The sequence below is a fragment of the Salvelinus fontinalis genome, chromosome 13, assembly GCF_029448725.1.
Source record: "Salvelinus fontinalis isolate EN_2023a chromosome 13, ASM2944872v1, whole genome shotgun sequence".
In the NCBI taxonomy this organism is placed as follows: Eukaryota; Metazoa; Chordata; class Actinopteri; order Salmoniformes; family Salmonidae; genus Salvelinus; species Salvelinus fontinalis.
The window spans coordinates 13003159-13017118 of record NC_074677.1 but is presented as its reverse complement, the minus strand read 5'-3'; the positions used below and the strand labels follow the sequence as shown (position 1 = coordinate 13017118).

Sequence of the window (13960 nt, the reverse complement as noted above, 5' to 3'; positions counted from 1 at the left end):
CACCACCACCTTGGAATGTTGTTGAGTAATTGACTAACCATGTATTTTTCATTTATGAACCACGCATTGAATCTGCTAATTCTGAATTTCCCTTTCTCTTGTTTCTGTCTCTGTTCAACATCTGTCTTTATCTCTCTACTTTTCTCTCTTTCTTTCACCATCCCACTTTCTTTCTCATCTCTCTCCCCCACCTTTCTCTCTCTCTCCTTCCTACAGCCTTGCCCTGTCCGGAGAACAGTCACTTTGATGAGTGCACTAGCGCATGCCAGCTGACCTGCGCCGGCCTTGACGAGCCCGACGAGCCGTGCCCACTGCCTTGCCAGGAGGGTTGCCAGTGCGAGGAGGGCTTTGCGCTGCGCAATGGCCAGTGCGTGGCACGCAGTGACTGCGGCTGCCTCGACCTTGGCAGCCGGCAGCTGACCACCAACCAAACCTTCTGGACCGACTGGGAGTGCAAAGAGCGCTGCTACTGCAACGGCTCGGACAACAGCGTCTACTGCACGCTGGCACCATGCGGGGAGGGCGAGTACTGCCAGGAGGGCCTTGAGGGCCTCTACTTCTGTCAGCCGCACACCGAGGCGCTATGCGTTGCCGCCGGTTACAGCCACTTTCTTCCGTTCGGTGGTGTGCCCTTCGAGCTACAGAGCAGCTGTACCTTGAGGCTGGCTACGACGGCGTGCAACGGCGGGGTGGTGGGGGAGGATGATGGGGATCAGAGCCCCGCCACCCAGCCTGGGACGAGCAGCAGCGCCACCTTCCCTCACTTCAAGCTGTCAGCCCGGAACGAGGAGAGGGACACAGGGCAGGCCATCTGGGTGAGAGGGTTCGTCTTGGAGGTCTACGGCTATGAGATTGAGGTGTCTCGGAGCTACAAACACACCATCACGGTGAGTGGATTATACCCTTTTCACACTACCTCTCCATCCTGAACCAAACTGTACTGGCTCTGATATATCACATTGCCCTTTGTGAAATGCTCAGTAAAGCTTGGTTTGGTTTGAATCAGTAGTGTGAAAACTCTTAGGCACAGTCAATCTTGCTAGACTTTATTAGTAAGAAACATCTGTGGTAAGTAATGGGAACATGCCAATAATCCTACCAATGCCTTTCAGAGAATCCAACTGAAAAGTGACAGGGGAAATGTGTTCTTATTATGTCTTAATTTCAGTGCGTATTCATCCTTCAAATGTGACTGATGTATTGTGAAGGTCACAGTGGTTGGACGTGTAAGGGAGAGTTATTTGCTAATCAAGCCTATAGAATAACGGAGCAAAGAGTGAATTCCTCTTTGATTGGCTCAGGGTGGATCTTATTTCAATCAACATCTTTTATCGGGCTGGATTGGGCTCAGAGGAACGGCTGACCTGAGCGACATTTGGAAAGGGTTCACAAACCAACCCAAAGATCTGAGAAAAACCACAATACACACACTTGTTCCTATACTCACACTTACACCCACTAGATATAACACACACACACACACACACACACACACAAACAAACAAATACAAACAAACAGACATACAGAGGCATCATGACCATAGGGGGCACAAGGGCACGTGCCCCATTATATTTGTCCTGTTAAACAAAACAAAAAAATATATATATACACATACAGTACCAGTCAAAGTTTGGACACCGGCTCATTCTAGGGTTTTTCTTTATTTTTTACTATTTTCTACATTGTAGAATAATTGTGAAGACATCAAAACTATGAAATAACACATATGGAATCATGTAATAACCCAAAAAGTGATAAACAAATAAAAATATATTTGAGATTTGAGATTCTACAAATAGCCACCCTTTGCCTTGATGACAGCTTTACACACTCTTGACATTCTCTCAACCAGCTTCACCTGGAATGCTTTTCCAACAGTCTTGAAGGAGTTCCCACATATGCTGAGCACTTGTTGGCTGCTTTTCCTTCACTCTGCGGTCCGACTCATCCCAAACCATCTCAATTGGGTTGAGGTCAGGGGACTGTGGAGGCCAGGTCATCTGATACAGCACTCCATCACTCTCCTTATTGGTCAAATAGTCCTTACACAGCCTGGAGGTGTGTTGGGTCATTGTCCTGTTGAAAAACAAATGATAGTCCCATTAAGCACAAACAAGATGTAATGGCGTATCGCTACAGAATGCTGTTGTAGCCATGCTGGTTAAGTGTGCCTTGAATTCTAAATAAATCAGACAGTTTGCCCTGACAGCTTTGCACACTCTTAGCATTCTCTCAACCAGCTTCATGAGGTAGTCACCTGGAATGCATTTCAATTAACAGGTGTGTCTTGTTAAAAGTTAATTTGTGGAATTTATTTCCTTCTTAATTCATTTTGAGCCAATCAGTTGTGTTGCGACAAGATAGGTGTCGTATACAGAAGAACGCCCTATTTGGTAAAAGATCACATCCATATTATGGCAAGAACAGCTTAAATAAGCAAAGAGAAACGACAGTCCATCATTACTTTAAGACATGAAATTCAGTCAATCCGGAAAATTTCAAGAACTTTGAACGTTTCTTCAAGTGCAGTCGCAAAAACCATCAAGCGCTATGATGAAACTCAGGTAGTTAGGAAAGCTAAGGCTAGCTTTTTCTAGCAGAAATTTGCATCCTGTAGCACAAACTCAAAAAAGTTCTGGGACACTGTAAAGTCCATGGAGAATAAGAGCACCTCCTCCCAGCTTCCCACTGCACTGAGGCAAGGAAACACTGTCACCACCGATAAATCCACTATAATTGAGAATTTCAATAAGCATTTTTCTACGGCTGGTCATGCTTTCCACCTAGGTACCCCTACCCCTGTCAACAGCCCTGCACTCCCCACAGCAACTCGCCCAAGCGTCCCCCATTTATCCTTCACCAAAATCCAGATAGCTGATGTTCTGAAAGAGCTGCAAAATCTAGACCCCTACAAATCAGCTGGGCTAGACAATCTGGACCCTCTCTTTCTAAAATGATCTGCCCGAAATTGTTGCAACCCCGGTTACCAGCCTGTTCAACCTCTCTTTCGTATCATCTGAGATTCCCAAAGATTGGAAATCTGCAGCGGTCATCCCCCTCTTCAAAGGGGGAGACACTCTAGACCCAAACTGCTACAGACCTATATCTATCCTACCCTGCCTTTCTAAGGTCTTCGAAAGCCAAGTTAACAAACAGATTACCGATCATTTCGAGGTCCAAAACGATATCATAACCGCCATCGATAAGTGACATTACTTTGCAGCCATATTCATCGACCTGGCCAAGGCTTTCGACTCTGTCAATCACCACATTCTTATTGGCAGACTCAACAGCCTTGGTTTCTCAAATGATTGCCTCGCCTGGTTCACCAACTACTTCTCTGATAGAGTTCAGTGTGTCAAATCGGAGGGCCTGTTGTCCGGACGTCTGGCAGTCTCTATGGGGGTGCCACAGGTTTCAATTCTCGGGCCGACTCTCTTCTCTGTATATATCAATGATGTCGCTCTTGCTACTGGTGATTCTCTGATCCACCTCTACGCAGACGACACCATTCTGTATACTTCCGGCCTTTCTTTGGACACTGTGTTAACTAACCTCCAGACGAGCTTCAATGCCATACAACTCTCCTTCCGTGGCCTCCAACTGCTCTTAAATGCAAGTAAAACTAAATGCATGCTCTTCAACCAATCACAGCCCGCACCAACCCGCCCGTCCAGCATCACTACTCTGGACGGTTCTGACTTAGAATATGTGGACAACTACAAACACCTAGGTGTCTGGTTAGACTGTGAACTCTCCTTCCAGACTCACATTAAGCATCTCCAATCCAAAATTAAATCTAGAATTGGCTTCCTATTTCGCAACAAAGCCTCCTTCACTCATGCTGCCAAACATACCCTCGTAAAACTGACCGTCCTACCGATCCTCGACTTCGGCGATGTCATTTATAAAATAGCCTCTAACACTCTACTCAACAAATTGGATGCAGTCTATCACAGTGCCATCTGTTTTGTCACCAAAGCCCCACATACTACCCACCACTGCGACCTGTACGCTCTCGTTCGCTGGCCCTCGCTTCATACCCGTCGCCAACCCACTGGCTCCAGGTCATCTACAAGTCTCTGCTAGGTAAAGCCCGCCTTATCTCAGCTCACTGGTCACCATAGCAGCACCCACCTGTAGCACGCGCTCCAGCAGGTATATCTCACTGGTCACCCCCAAAGCCAATTCCTCCTTTGGCCGTCTTTCCTTCCAGTTCTCTGCTGCCAATGACTGGAACGAACTGCAAAAATCACTGAAGCTGGAGACTCATATTTCCTTTACTAGCTTTAAGCATCAGCTGTCAGAGCAGATCACAGATCACTGCACCTTTACATAGCCCATCTGTAAACAGCCCATCCAACTACCTCACCCCCATACTGTATTTATTTATTTATCTTGCTCCTTTGCACATCTACCATTCCAGTGTTTAATTGCTATATTGTAATTACTTCGCCACCATGGCCTATTTATTGCCTTACCTCCCTTATCTTACCTAATTTGCACACACTGTATATAGACTTTTTAAAATGTATTTATTTATTTATAAAAAAAAAAAATCTACTGTATTATTGACTGTATGTTTGTTTATTCCATGTGTAACTCTGTGTTGTTGTATGTGTCAATCTGCTGTGCTTTATCTTGGCCAGGTCGCAGTTGTAAATGAGAACTTGTTATCAACTAGCCTACCTGGTTATATAAAGGTGAAATAAATATAAAAAATAAAACTGGCTGTCATGAGGACCATCACAGGAAAAGGAAGACCCAGAATTACCTCTGCTGCAGAGGATAAGTTCATTAGAGTTACCAGCCTCAGAACTTGCAGCCCAAATAAATGCTTTACAAAGTTCCAGTAACAGACACATCTCAACATTAACTGTTCAGAAGAGACTGTGAATCAGGCCTTCATGGTCGAATTGGTGCAAAGAACCCTCTACTAAAGGACACCAATAATAAGAGATTTGCTTGGGCCAAGAAACATGAGCAATGAATATTTGACCGGTGGAATTCTGTCCATTTGGTCTGAGTCCAAATTTCCGCTGTGTCTTTGTGAGACGCAGAGTTGGTGAACGGATGATCTCTGCATGGAGGAGGAGGTGTGAGTGTGCTTTGCTGGTAACACTGTCAGTGACTTATTTAGAATTCAAGGCAAGCTTAACCGCATGGCTACCACAGCATTCTGCAGTGATGCAGCTGAAGTCGGAAGTTTACATACACTTAGGTTGGAGTCATTAAAACTCGTTTTTCAGCCATTCCACAATTTCTTGGGAACAAACTATAGTTTTGGCAAGCCGGTTAGGACATCTACTTTGTGCATGACACAAGTACTTTTTCCAACAATTGTTTACGAACAGATTATTTCACTGTATCACAATTCCAGTGGGTCAGAAGTTAACATACACTAAGTTGACTGTGCCTTTAAACAGCTTGGAAAAATTCCAGAAAATTAGGTCATGGCTTTAGATGCTTCTAATAGGCAAATTGACATGATTTGAGTCAATTGGAGGTGTACCTGTGGATATATTTCAAGGCCTACCTTCAAACTAAGTGCCTCTTTGCTTGACATCATGGGAAAATGAAAAGAAATCAGTCAAGACCTCAGAAAATAATTGTAGACCTCCACATGTCTGGTTCATCCTTGGGATCAATTTCCAAACGCCTGAAGGTACCACGTTCATCTGTACAAACAATAGTATGCAAGTATTAACACCATGGGACCACGCAGCCGTCATACCGCTCAGGAAGGAGACGCGTTCTGTCTCCTAGAAATGAATGTACTTTGGTGTGAAAAGTGCAGAACAACAGCAAAGGACCTTGTGAAGATACTTTAGGAAACAAGTACAAAAGTATCTATATCCACAGTAAATAAGTCCTATATCGACATAACCTGAAAGGCCGCTGAGCAAGGAAGAAGCCACTGCTCCAAAACCGCCATAAACAAAAAGCCAGACTACGGTTTGAAACTGCACATGGGGACAAAGATTGTACTTTTTGGAGAAATGTTCTCTGGTCTGATGAAACAAAAATAGAACTGTTTGGCCGTAATGACCATCGTTATATTTGGAGGAAAAAGTGGGAGGCTTGAATGCCGAAGAACACCATCCCAAACATGAAGCATCATGTTGTGGGGGTGCTTTGCTGCAGGAGGGACTGGTGCACTTCACAAAATAGATGGCATCATGAGGCAGGAAAATTATGTAGATATATAGAAGCAACATCTCAAGACATCCGTCAGGAAGTTAAAGCTTGGTTGCAAATGGGTCTTCCAAATGGACAATGACCCCAAGCAAATACTTCCAAAGTTGTGGCAAAATGACTTAAGGACAACAACGTCAAGGTATTGGAATGGCCATCACAAAGCCCTGACCTCAATCCTATAGAAAAAGTATGGGCAGAACTGAAAAAGCGTGTGCGAGCAAGGAGGCTTACAAACCGGACTCAGTTACACCAGCTCTGTCAGGGGGAATGGTCCAAAATTCACCCAACTTATTGTGGGAAGCTTGTGGAAGGCTACCCGACATGTTTGACCCAAGTTAAACAATTTAAAGGCAATGCTACAAAATACTAATTGAGTACATGTACACTTCTGACCCACTGGGAATGTGATGAAAGAAATAAAAGCTGAAATAAATATTATTCTGACATTTCTGTCAGAGTCGTGTGTATAGGTGGCAGGGAAGTCAGGCGCAGGAGAGTTAAACGGAGTTTAAATTGAGACTTTTAATAAATGTCCACTTAACATGCTCCAAACACGAAAATGTACATACATAAAATAAACATGGGTACGAGGACCCGTCGCGCACCTATACATCAAGAAACAACACTTGACATAAAACAATCTCTGACAAAGACATGAGGGGAAACAGAGGGTTAAATACACAAGAGGTAATGGATGGGATTGAAAACAGGTGTGTGGGAAGACAAGACAAAACCAATGGAAAATGAAAAATGGATCGATGATGGCTAGAAGACCGGTGACGTCGACCGCCGAACACCGCCCGAATAAGGAGAGGCAACGACTTCGGGAGAAGTCGTGACAATTTCACATTCTTAAAATAAAGTGGTGATCCTAACTGACCTAAGACAGGGAATTTTTACTATGATTAAATATCAGGAATTGTGAAAAACTCTGGTTTAAATGTATTTGGCTATGGTGTATGTAAACCTCTGACTTCAAATGTACTTCATTCCATCTGGCTTGCGCTTAGTGGGACTATCATTTGTTTTTCAACAGGACAATAACCCAACACACCTCCAGGCTGTGTAAAGGCTATTTGACCAAGAAGGAGAGTGATGGAGTGCTGCATCAGAGGACCTGGCCTCCACAATCCCCCGACCTCAACCCAATTGAGATGGTTTGGGATGATTTGGACCGCAGATGAAGCAAAAGCAGCCAACAAGTGCTCAGCATATTTGTGAACTCCTTCGAGACTGTTGGAAAATTATAATAAGTGAAGCTGGTTGAGAGAATGGCAAGAGTGTGCAAAGCTGTCATCAAGGCAAAGGGTGGCTATTTGAAGAATCTCAAATATGAAATATATTTTGATTGTTTAACACTTGTTTGGTTACTACATGATTCTATATGTGTTATTTCATAGTTTTTATGTCTTCACTGTTAATGTAGAAAATAGTACAAATAAATAAAAACCCTTGAAAGAGTAGGTGTGTCCAAACTTTTGACTGTGTGTGTGTGTGTGTGTGTGTGTGTGTGTGTGTGTGTGTGTGTGTGTGTGTGTGTGTGTGTGTGTGTGTGTGTGTGTGTGTGTGTGTGTGTGTGTGTGTGTGTGTGTGTGTGTGTACACTACCGTTCAAAAGTTTGGAGTCACTTAGAAATGTCCTTGTTTTTGAAAAGCAAATTTTTTTTATCCATTAAAATAACATCAAATTGATCAGAAATACAGTGTAGACATTTTTAATGTTGTAAATGACTATTGTAGGTAGAAACGCCAGATTATTAATGGAAAATCTACATAAGCGTACAGAGGCCCATTATCAGCAACCATCACTCCTGTTTTCCAATGGCAAGTTGTGTTAGCTATTCCAAGTTTATCATTTTAAAAGGCTTATTGATCATTAGAAAACTGTTTTGCAATTATGTTAGCACAGCTGAAAACTGTTCTGCTGATTAAAGAAGCAATAAAACTGGCCTTCTTTAGACTAGTTGTGTATCTGCAGCATCACCATTTGTGTGTTCGATAACAGGCTCAAAATGGCTAGGAACAAAGACTTTCTTCTGAAACTCTTCAGTCTATTCTTGTTCTATGAATTGAAGGCTATTCCATGCGAGAAATTTCCAAGAAACTGAAGATCAAGTACAACGCTATGTACTACTCCCTTCACAGAACAGCGCGAACTGGCTTTAACCAGAATAGAAAGAGGAGTGGGAGGCCCCGGTGCAGAACTGAGCAAGAGGACAAATACATTAGAGTGTCTAGTTTGAGAAACAGACGCCTCACAAGTGCTCAACTGGCAGCTTCATTAAATAGTACCCCCAAAACACCAGTCTCAACGTCTACAGCGAAGAGCCGACTCTGGGATGCTGGCATTCTAGGCAGAGTTGCAAAGAAAAAGCCATATCTCAGACTGGCCAATAAAAAGTAAAGATTAAGATGGGCAAAAGAACACAGACACTGGACAGAGGAACTCTGCCTAGAAGGCCAGCATTCCTGATTTAGTATGACTAGCTTGCTAAAGGTTTGCCTGCATTGTTTAAATGTGACTAAAAGAGGAGCGATATGTAAACATTCACTTTTCTGTGAAAATATTAAGTAACTAATGTTAGGGGAGCAAAAGTAGCATATTTCACTATGGACTAAGCTAACAGGTTAATTTCCACCACTCACGGACTACACCCACCTTCCTTTGTGAAAAATTGGGTGACACATTATAACCTGCCCATAGACTGCGGTTGAAAATGAGCTGGCTGGCTAAAACCGGAATTTTTACTGAAACGTTGATTAATGTGCACTGTCCCTGTAAAAATAAATAAAATAAAATAAAAAACTAAACATGTTGTCGCCCTTTTCTCTCTCCTGTCTTTCTTTTTGTTTTTGGAAGCCAGATTTTTCTTTCGGAAGCGAGACATGATATTCCTCACTCGCAGCTCACTGCTAGCAAGTACCGTTCCCGCCCGGTTTGGTGGCAGGACCCAACCACTTCATGTAAACAGAGGCTCTCTGGATGTTTACTTTTAGCCAAAAACAAGAAAAGAAAAAGAAACCGTTCGTTTTATTAGTACATTGTAAATAAAATATTATATTAATGATGATAGGTAAAAAAAAATCTATATTAAATTATTAACCTCATGTTCTAATAATTTTTCAGGGCCCCTGTCAGTCACAGGCCCTTAGAATCATCTTAACTTTCCCCCCCTATACAGCGTCCCTGCACACACAGACACACAGCCATGACTCTCTCTCATGTTATCTCCTAGGTGAATAAGGAGCGTCTATACCTGCCTCTGAAGCTGGGACCAGGGAAGGTCCACATCTTCACCTTCGGCATGCAGCTGGTGTTGGAGACGGACTTTGGCCTGAAGGTAGCCTTTGACTGGAACACCCTGCTCCTGCTCACGCTGCCCAGACGCCTCTACAACGCAACCTGTGGCCTGTGCCAGGGCATGCCACTCTCGTCTCCGCCCACCTTCACCACCAACGACTGGGGCATGGCCTGGGCCGATCGGGACACCTTCTGCCAGGTAGGCTGCGGCGACTCGTGCCCACGTTGCGGATTGGTCGAGAGAGGCCTCGGCGCCGTCGACGCCCCTCTCCTTGTCACGGATGTCAACGTGGAAGGTGGGGCACAAAATGTCGAGGGAGGAGGCATCAATGTTGAAGGCGGGGGCTACACGGGAATCCGATTCCACCTGGGTGACGGGCTGTACGTATTTGTGGAGCCCGAGGCAGTGCGTCTGTGCGGGCTGATCGCGGACCGCGGTGGTGTGTTTGCACGCTGTCACAGCAAGGTGTCGCCAGCGTTCTTTTACCAGAGCTGTCTGCAGGACACGTGCCTGGACCAGGGCGCCCCAGAAACTATTTGCAACTGGCTGCAGATCTACACCAGCACATGCCAGACCCAGGGGGTGCGCGTGTTAGGCTGGAGAAGTGACACGCCCTGTGGTGAGCACAATAATAATTGAGGCTCACATGGGACTACACTTCAATAGAAATAGCCTACTAGATAATAATAACTTATACTTTCACAAATGTTACATGGAGTTTTCAGTCATATTATTAAGGAAGAGATGAATCACAAGCAGGAGCTTTATGTAACCCCTCCTATACAATGACATACATTGTCACATGAACAGCTAACTAATATTTTGTTCATATCTATTCTGCGTCTACCATCCACTAAATGCACCCAGACTTGTAATTTGTCCAGAGTACCAGTGCCAGGTAATTGAAAAAGGTTTATCATGTCTGTCTAGTGCACTACTGTACATAAGAAATAGGGTGCCATTTTGGACTTAACCCACATCTTCGCTGAGGACATGATTATTTGTCTCCTTCCTCAGTGCTGACGTGCCCAGCCAACAGCCACTACTCTGGCTGCATGTCAGTGTGCCAGCCGCAGTGTGCCCCAGCACGAGGCCAGAGGGAGTGCACCCAGGACTGTGTGGAGGGCTGTCAGTGTGACCAGGGCTACGTCCTCAACGGCAAAGGCTGCATCCTGCCCCAGAACTGTGGCTGCTACACGGACGGCAAGTACTATGAGGTGAGTCAATCACACAGACAGTAGTCTCTCTCCACAGACAATCATATACAGTTCACCTGACATGGTAACAGCAAACAAAAATTGGTTCTGTGAATGTTCCCAGAACATACGTTAGGTCACGGCAAATGTTCTCATAACACAAAACCTGTCCAGTTGTGCGGATGTTTATAGAATGTTTCTTTTAAGTGTTCCCAGAACATTTAATTTGTTTATGGGAACAGTGTGGGTATATTACAAGAGAGAGGTTACTAAAAAAACAAAATATGCTCAGTTGTGATGGGATTCATACAATGTTTAAAGAAAAATTCCACCCCAAAACTGTATTTTGGTATTTGTTTCCTTGATATAGTCCCAACATGTTTTGCATGCCAGCAACCAAGTTTTCAAGACATAACTTTCAAAATACAGAAATTCAGCCGTATGATGCATTTTGCATCATATGACGAAAACTACCACATCATATGACGCAAAATGCATCATACCGGCTGTATTTCTATACATGTTCGTGAGAGTCTCAACTTTTCCTAGATAGCTTTTAATAGTTTGTATCTCAAACCATTCGGACTCTACAGATGTTTTTGTAAAAGTAAAAGACCTGGCCTGGCCCCTTCGGTATCTGCCCTTGTGTCACAAAGACCACTCTAGCAGCCCCTGTTAATCACACAGACTAATGGTTGATATCTACGGATGCAGACAAAATAGACAAATCCAATAGTATAACCCAGAAGTCTGTAGCTCAAACTGTAGTACACACGATCGTCTGTAGTCTGTAGTATACACAATGTATAAAAGGGGTTAGAAGTCCTAAATCATGCTGGCATTATAGTGGGACTCATTGGGTTAACTCTCTGCACCACTTGGATATCTGTATTGCAGTGTTCTTTCAGTCTAATATGGTCAATCGGGACATAGAACATCATTTTTTTGTTATTAAAATGTTCCCATCCTCTTCACATGCTGTGTACTTGTAACACTGTATTTGATGATTTTCTTTCTTCATCCCGTGTTGAAAGTATTATAAAATTGGATTTGAGTTTGATTGAGCTTCCTTTAAGTAACTTGAATTATTGTGAATTCATATGCTTCTTAAATACAGGCTCCAAACCATCAAACTAAATAAGAAAATAATTGGACCTTTTCTTATAAAAGCAATAGCCATTCTGAAATATATAAAAACATATCGATGTTCAATTCAATAATCTTTTATTGATTTAAAGGTCCAATGCAGCTGTGTTAATCTCAATATCAAATAATTTTTGGGTAACAATTAAGTACACTGCTCAAAAAAATAAAGGGAACACTTAAACAACACAATGTAACTCCAAGTCAATCACACTTCTGTGAAATCAAACTGTCCACTTAGGAAGCAACACTGATTGACAATAAATTTCACATGCTGTTGTGCAAATGGAATAGACAAAAGGTGGAAATTATAGGCAATTAGCAAGACACCCCCAAAAAAGGAGTGATTCTGCAGGTGGTAATCACAGATCACTTCTCAGTTCCTATGCTTCCTGGCTGATGTTTTGGTCACTTTTGAATGCTTGCGGTGCTCTCACTCTAGTGGTAGCATAGTGCAGTTCATCCAGGATGGCACATCAATGCGAGCTGTGGCAAAAAGGATTGCTGTGTCTGTCAGCGTAGTGTCCAGAGCATGGAAACGCTACCAGGAGACAGGCCAGTACATCAGGAGACGTGGAGGAGGCTGTAGGAGGGCAACAACCCAGCAGCAGGACTGCTATCTCCGCCTTTGTGCAAGGAGGAGCACTACCAGCGCCCTGCAAAATGACCTCCAGCAGGCCACAAATATGCATGTGTCAGCATATGGTCTCACAAGGGGTCTGAGGATCTCATCTCGGTACCTATTGGCAGTCAGGCTACCTCTGGCGAGCACATGGAAGGCTGTGCGGCCCCACAAAGAAATGCCACCCCACACCATGACTGACCCATCGCCAAACCGGTCATGCTGGAGGATGTTGCAGGCAGCAGAACGTTCTCCACGGCGTCTCCAGACTCTGTCACGTCTGTCACATGTGCTCAGTGTGAACCTGCTTTCATCTGTGAAGAGCACAGGGCGCCAGTGGCGAATTTGCCAATCTTGGTGTTCTCTGGCAAATGCCAAATGTCGTGCACGGTGTTGGGCTGTAAGCACAACCCCCACCTGTGGACGTCGGGCCCTCATACCACCCTCATGGAGTCTGTTTCTGACCGTTTGAGCAGACACATGCACATTTGTGGCCTGCTGGAGGTCATTTTGCAGGGCGCTGGCAGTGCACCTCCTTGCACAAAGGCGGAGGTAGTGGTCCTGCTGCTGGGTTGTTGCCCTCCTACAGCCTCCTCCACGTCTCCTGATGTACTGGCCTGTCTCCTGGTAGCGCCTCCATGCTCTGGACACTACGCTGACAGACACAGCAAACCTTTTTGCCACAGCTCGCATTGATGTGCCATCCTGGATGAACTGCACTACCTGAGCCACTTGTGTGGGTTGTAGACTCCGTCTCATGCTACCACTAGAGTGAGAGCACCGCCAGCATTCAAAAGTGACCAAAACATCAGCCAGGAAGCATAGGAACTGAGAAGTGGTCTGTGATCACCACCTGCAGAATCACTCCTTTTTTGGGGGTGTCTTGCTAATTGCCTATAATTTCCACCTTTTGTCTATTCCATTTGCACAACAGCATGTGAAATTTTTTGTCAATCAGTGTTGCTTCCTAAGTGGACAGTTTGATTTCACAGAAGTGTGATTGACTTGGAGTTACATTGTGTTGTTTAAGTGTTCCCTTTATTTTTTTGAGCAGTGTACTATACTGTTAATGTTTTCAATTTAAATTGTGAACACAACAAAAAATACAATAGCAGGGCCTCCCGGGTGGTGCAGTGGTTTGGGCACTGCACCCCAGTGCTAGCTGTGCCACCAGAGACTCTGGGTTCGAGCCCAGGCTCTGTCGCAGCCGGCCGCGACCGGGAGGTCCATGGGGCGACACACAATTGGCCTAGCGTCGTCCGGGTTAGGGAGGGTTTGGCCGGTAGGGATATCCTTGTCTGTGGGGCTGGCTTCCGGGTTGGATGCGCGCTGTGTTAATCAGCAGTGCGGCTTGGTTGGGTTGTGTTTCGGAGGACGCGTGGCTTTCGACCTTCGTCTCTCCCGAGCCCATACGGGAGTTGTAGCGATGAGACAAGATAGTAACTACTAACAATTGGATACTACGAAATAGGGGGTAAAATTAAAATAAAAAATAAATA

The 13960-nt window shown here is 44.4% G+C and overlaps 1 protein-coding gene across 2 annotated transcripts in view; it reads left to right on the top strand.

Annotated features, from left to right (window-relative positions):
- tecta (tectorin alpha) overlaps window positions 1-13960 on the top strand; it is a 55216-nt gene that overhangs the window by 16504 nt on the left and 24752 nt on the right. For both annotated transcript variants that reach the window (XM_055941752.1, XM_055941753.1), the window contains exons 12-14: window positions 217-887; window positions 9435-10119; window positions 10518-10717. In XM_055941752.1, the coding sequence (XP_055797727.1) occupies window positions 217-887; window positions 9435-10119; window positions 10518-10717 (1556 nt within the window). The remainder of the gene's footprint in view (window positions 1-216; window positions 888-9434; window positions 10120-10517; window positions 10718-13960) is intronic.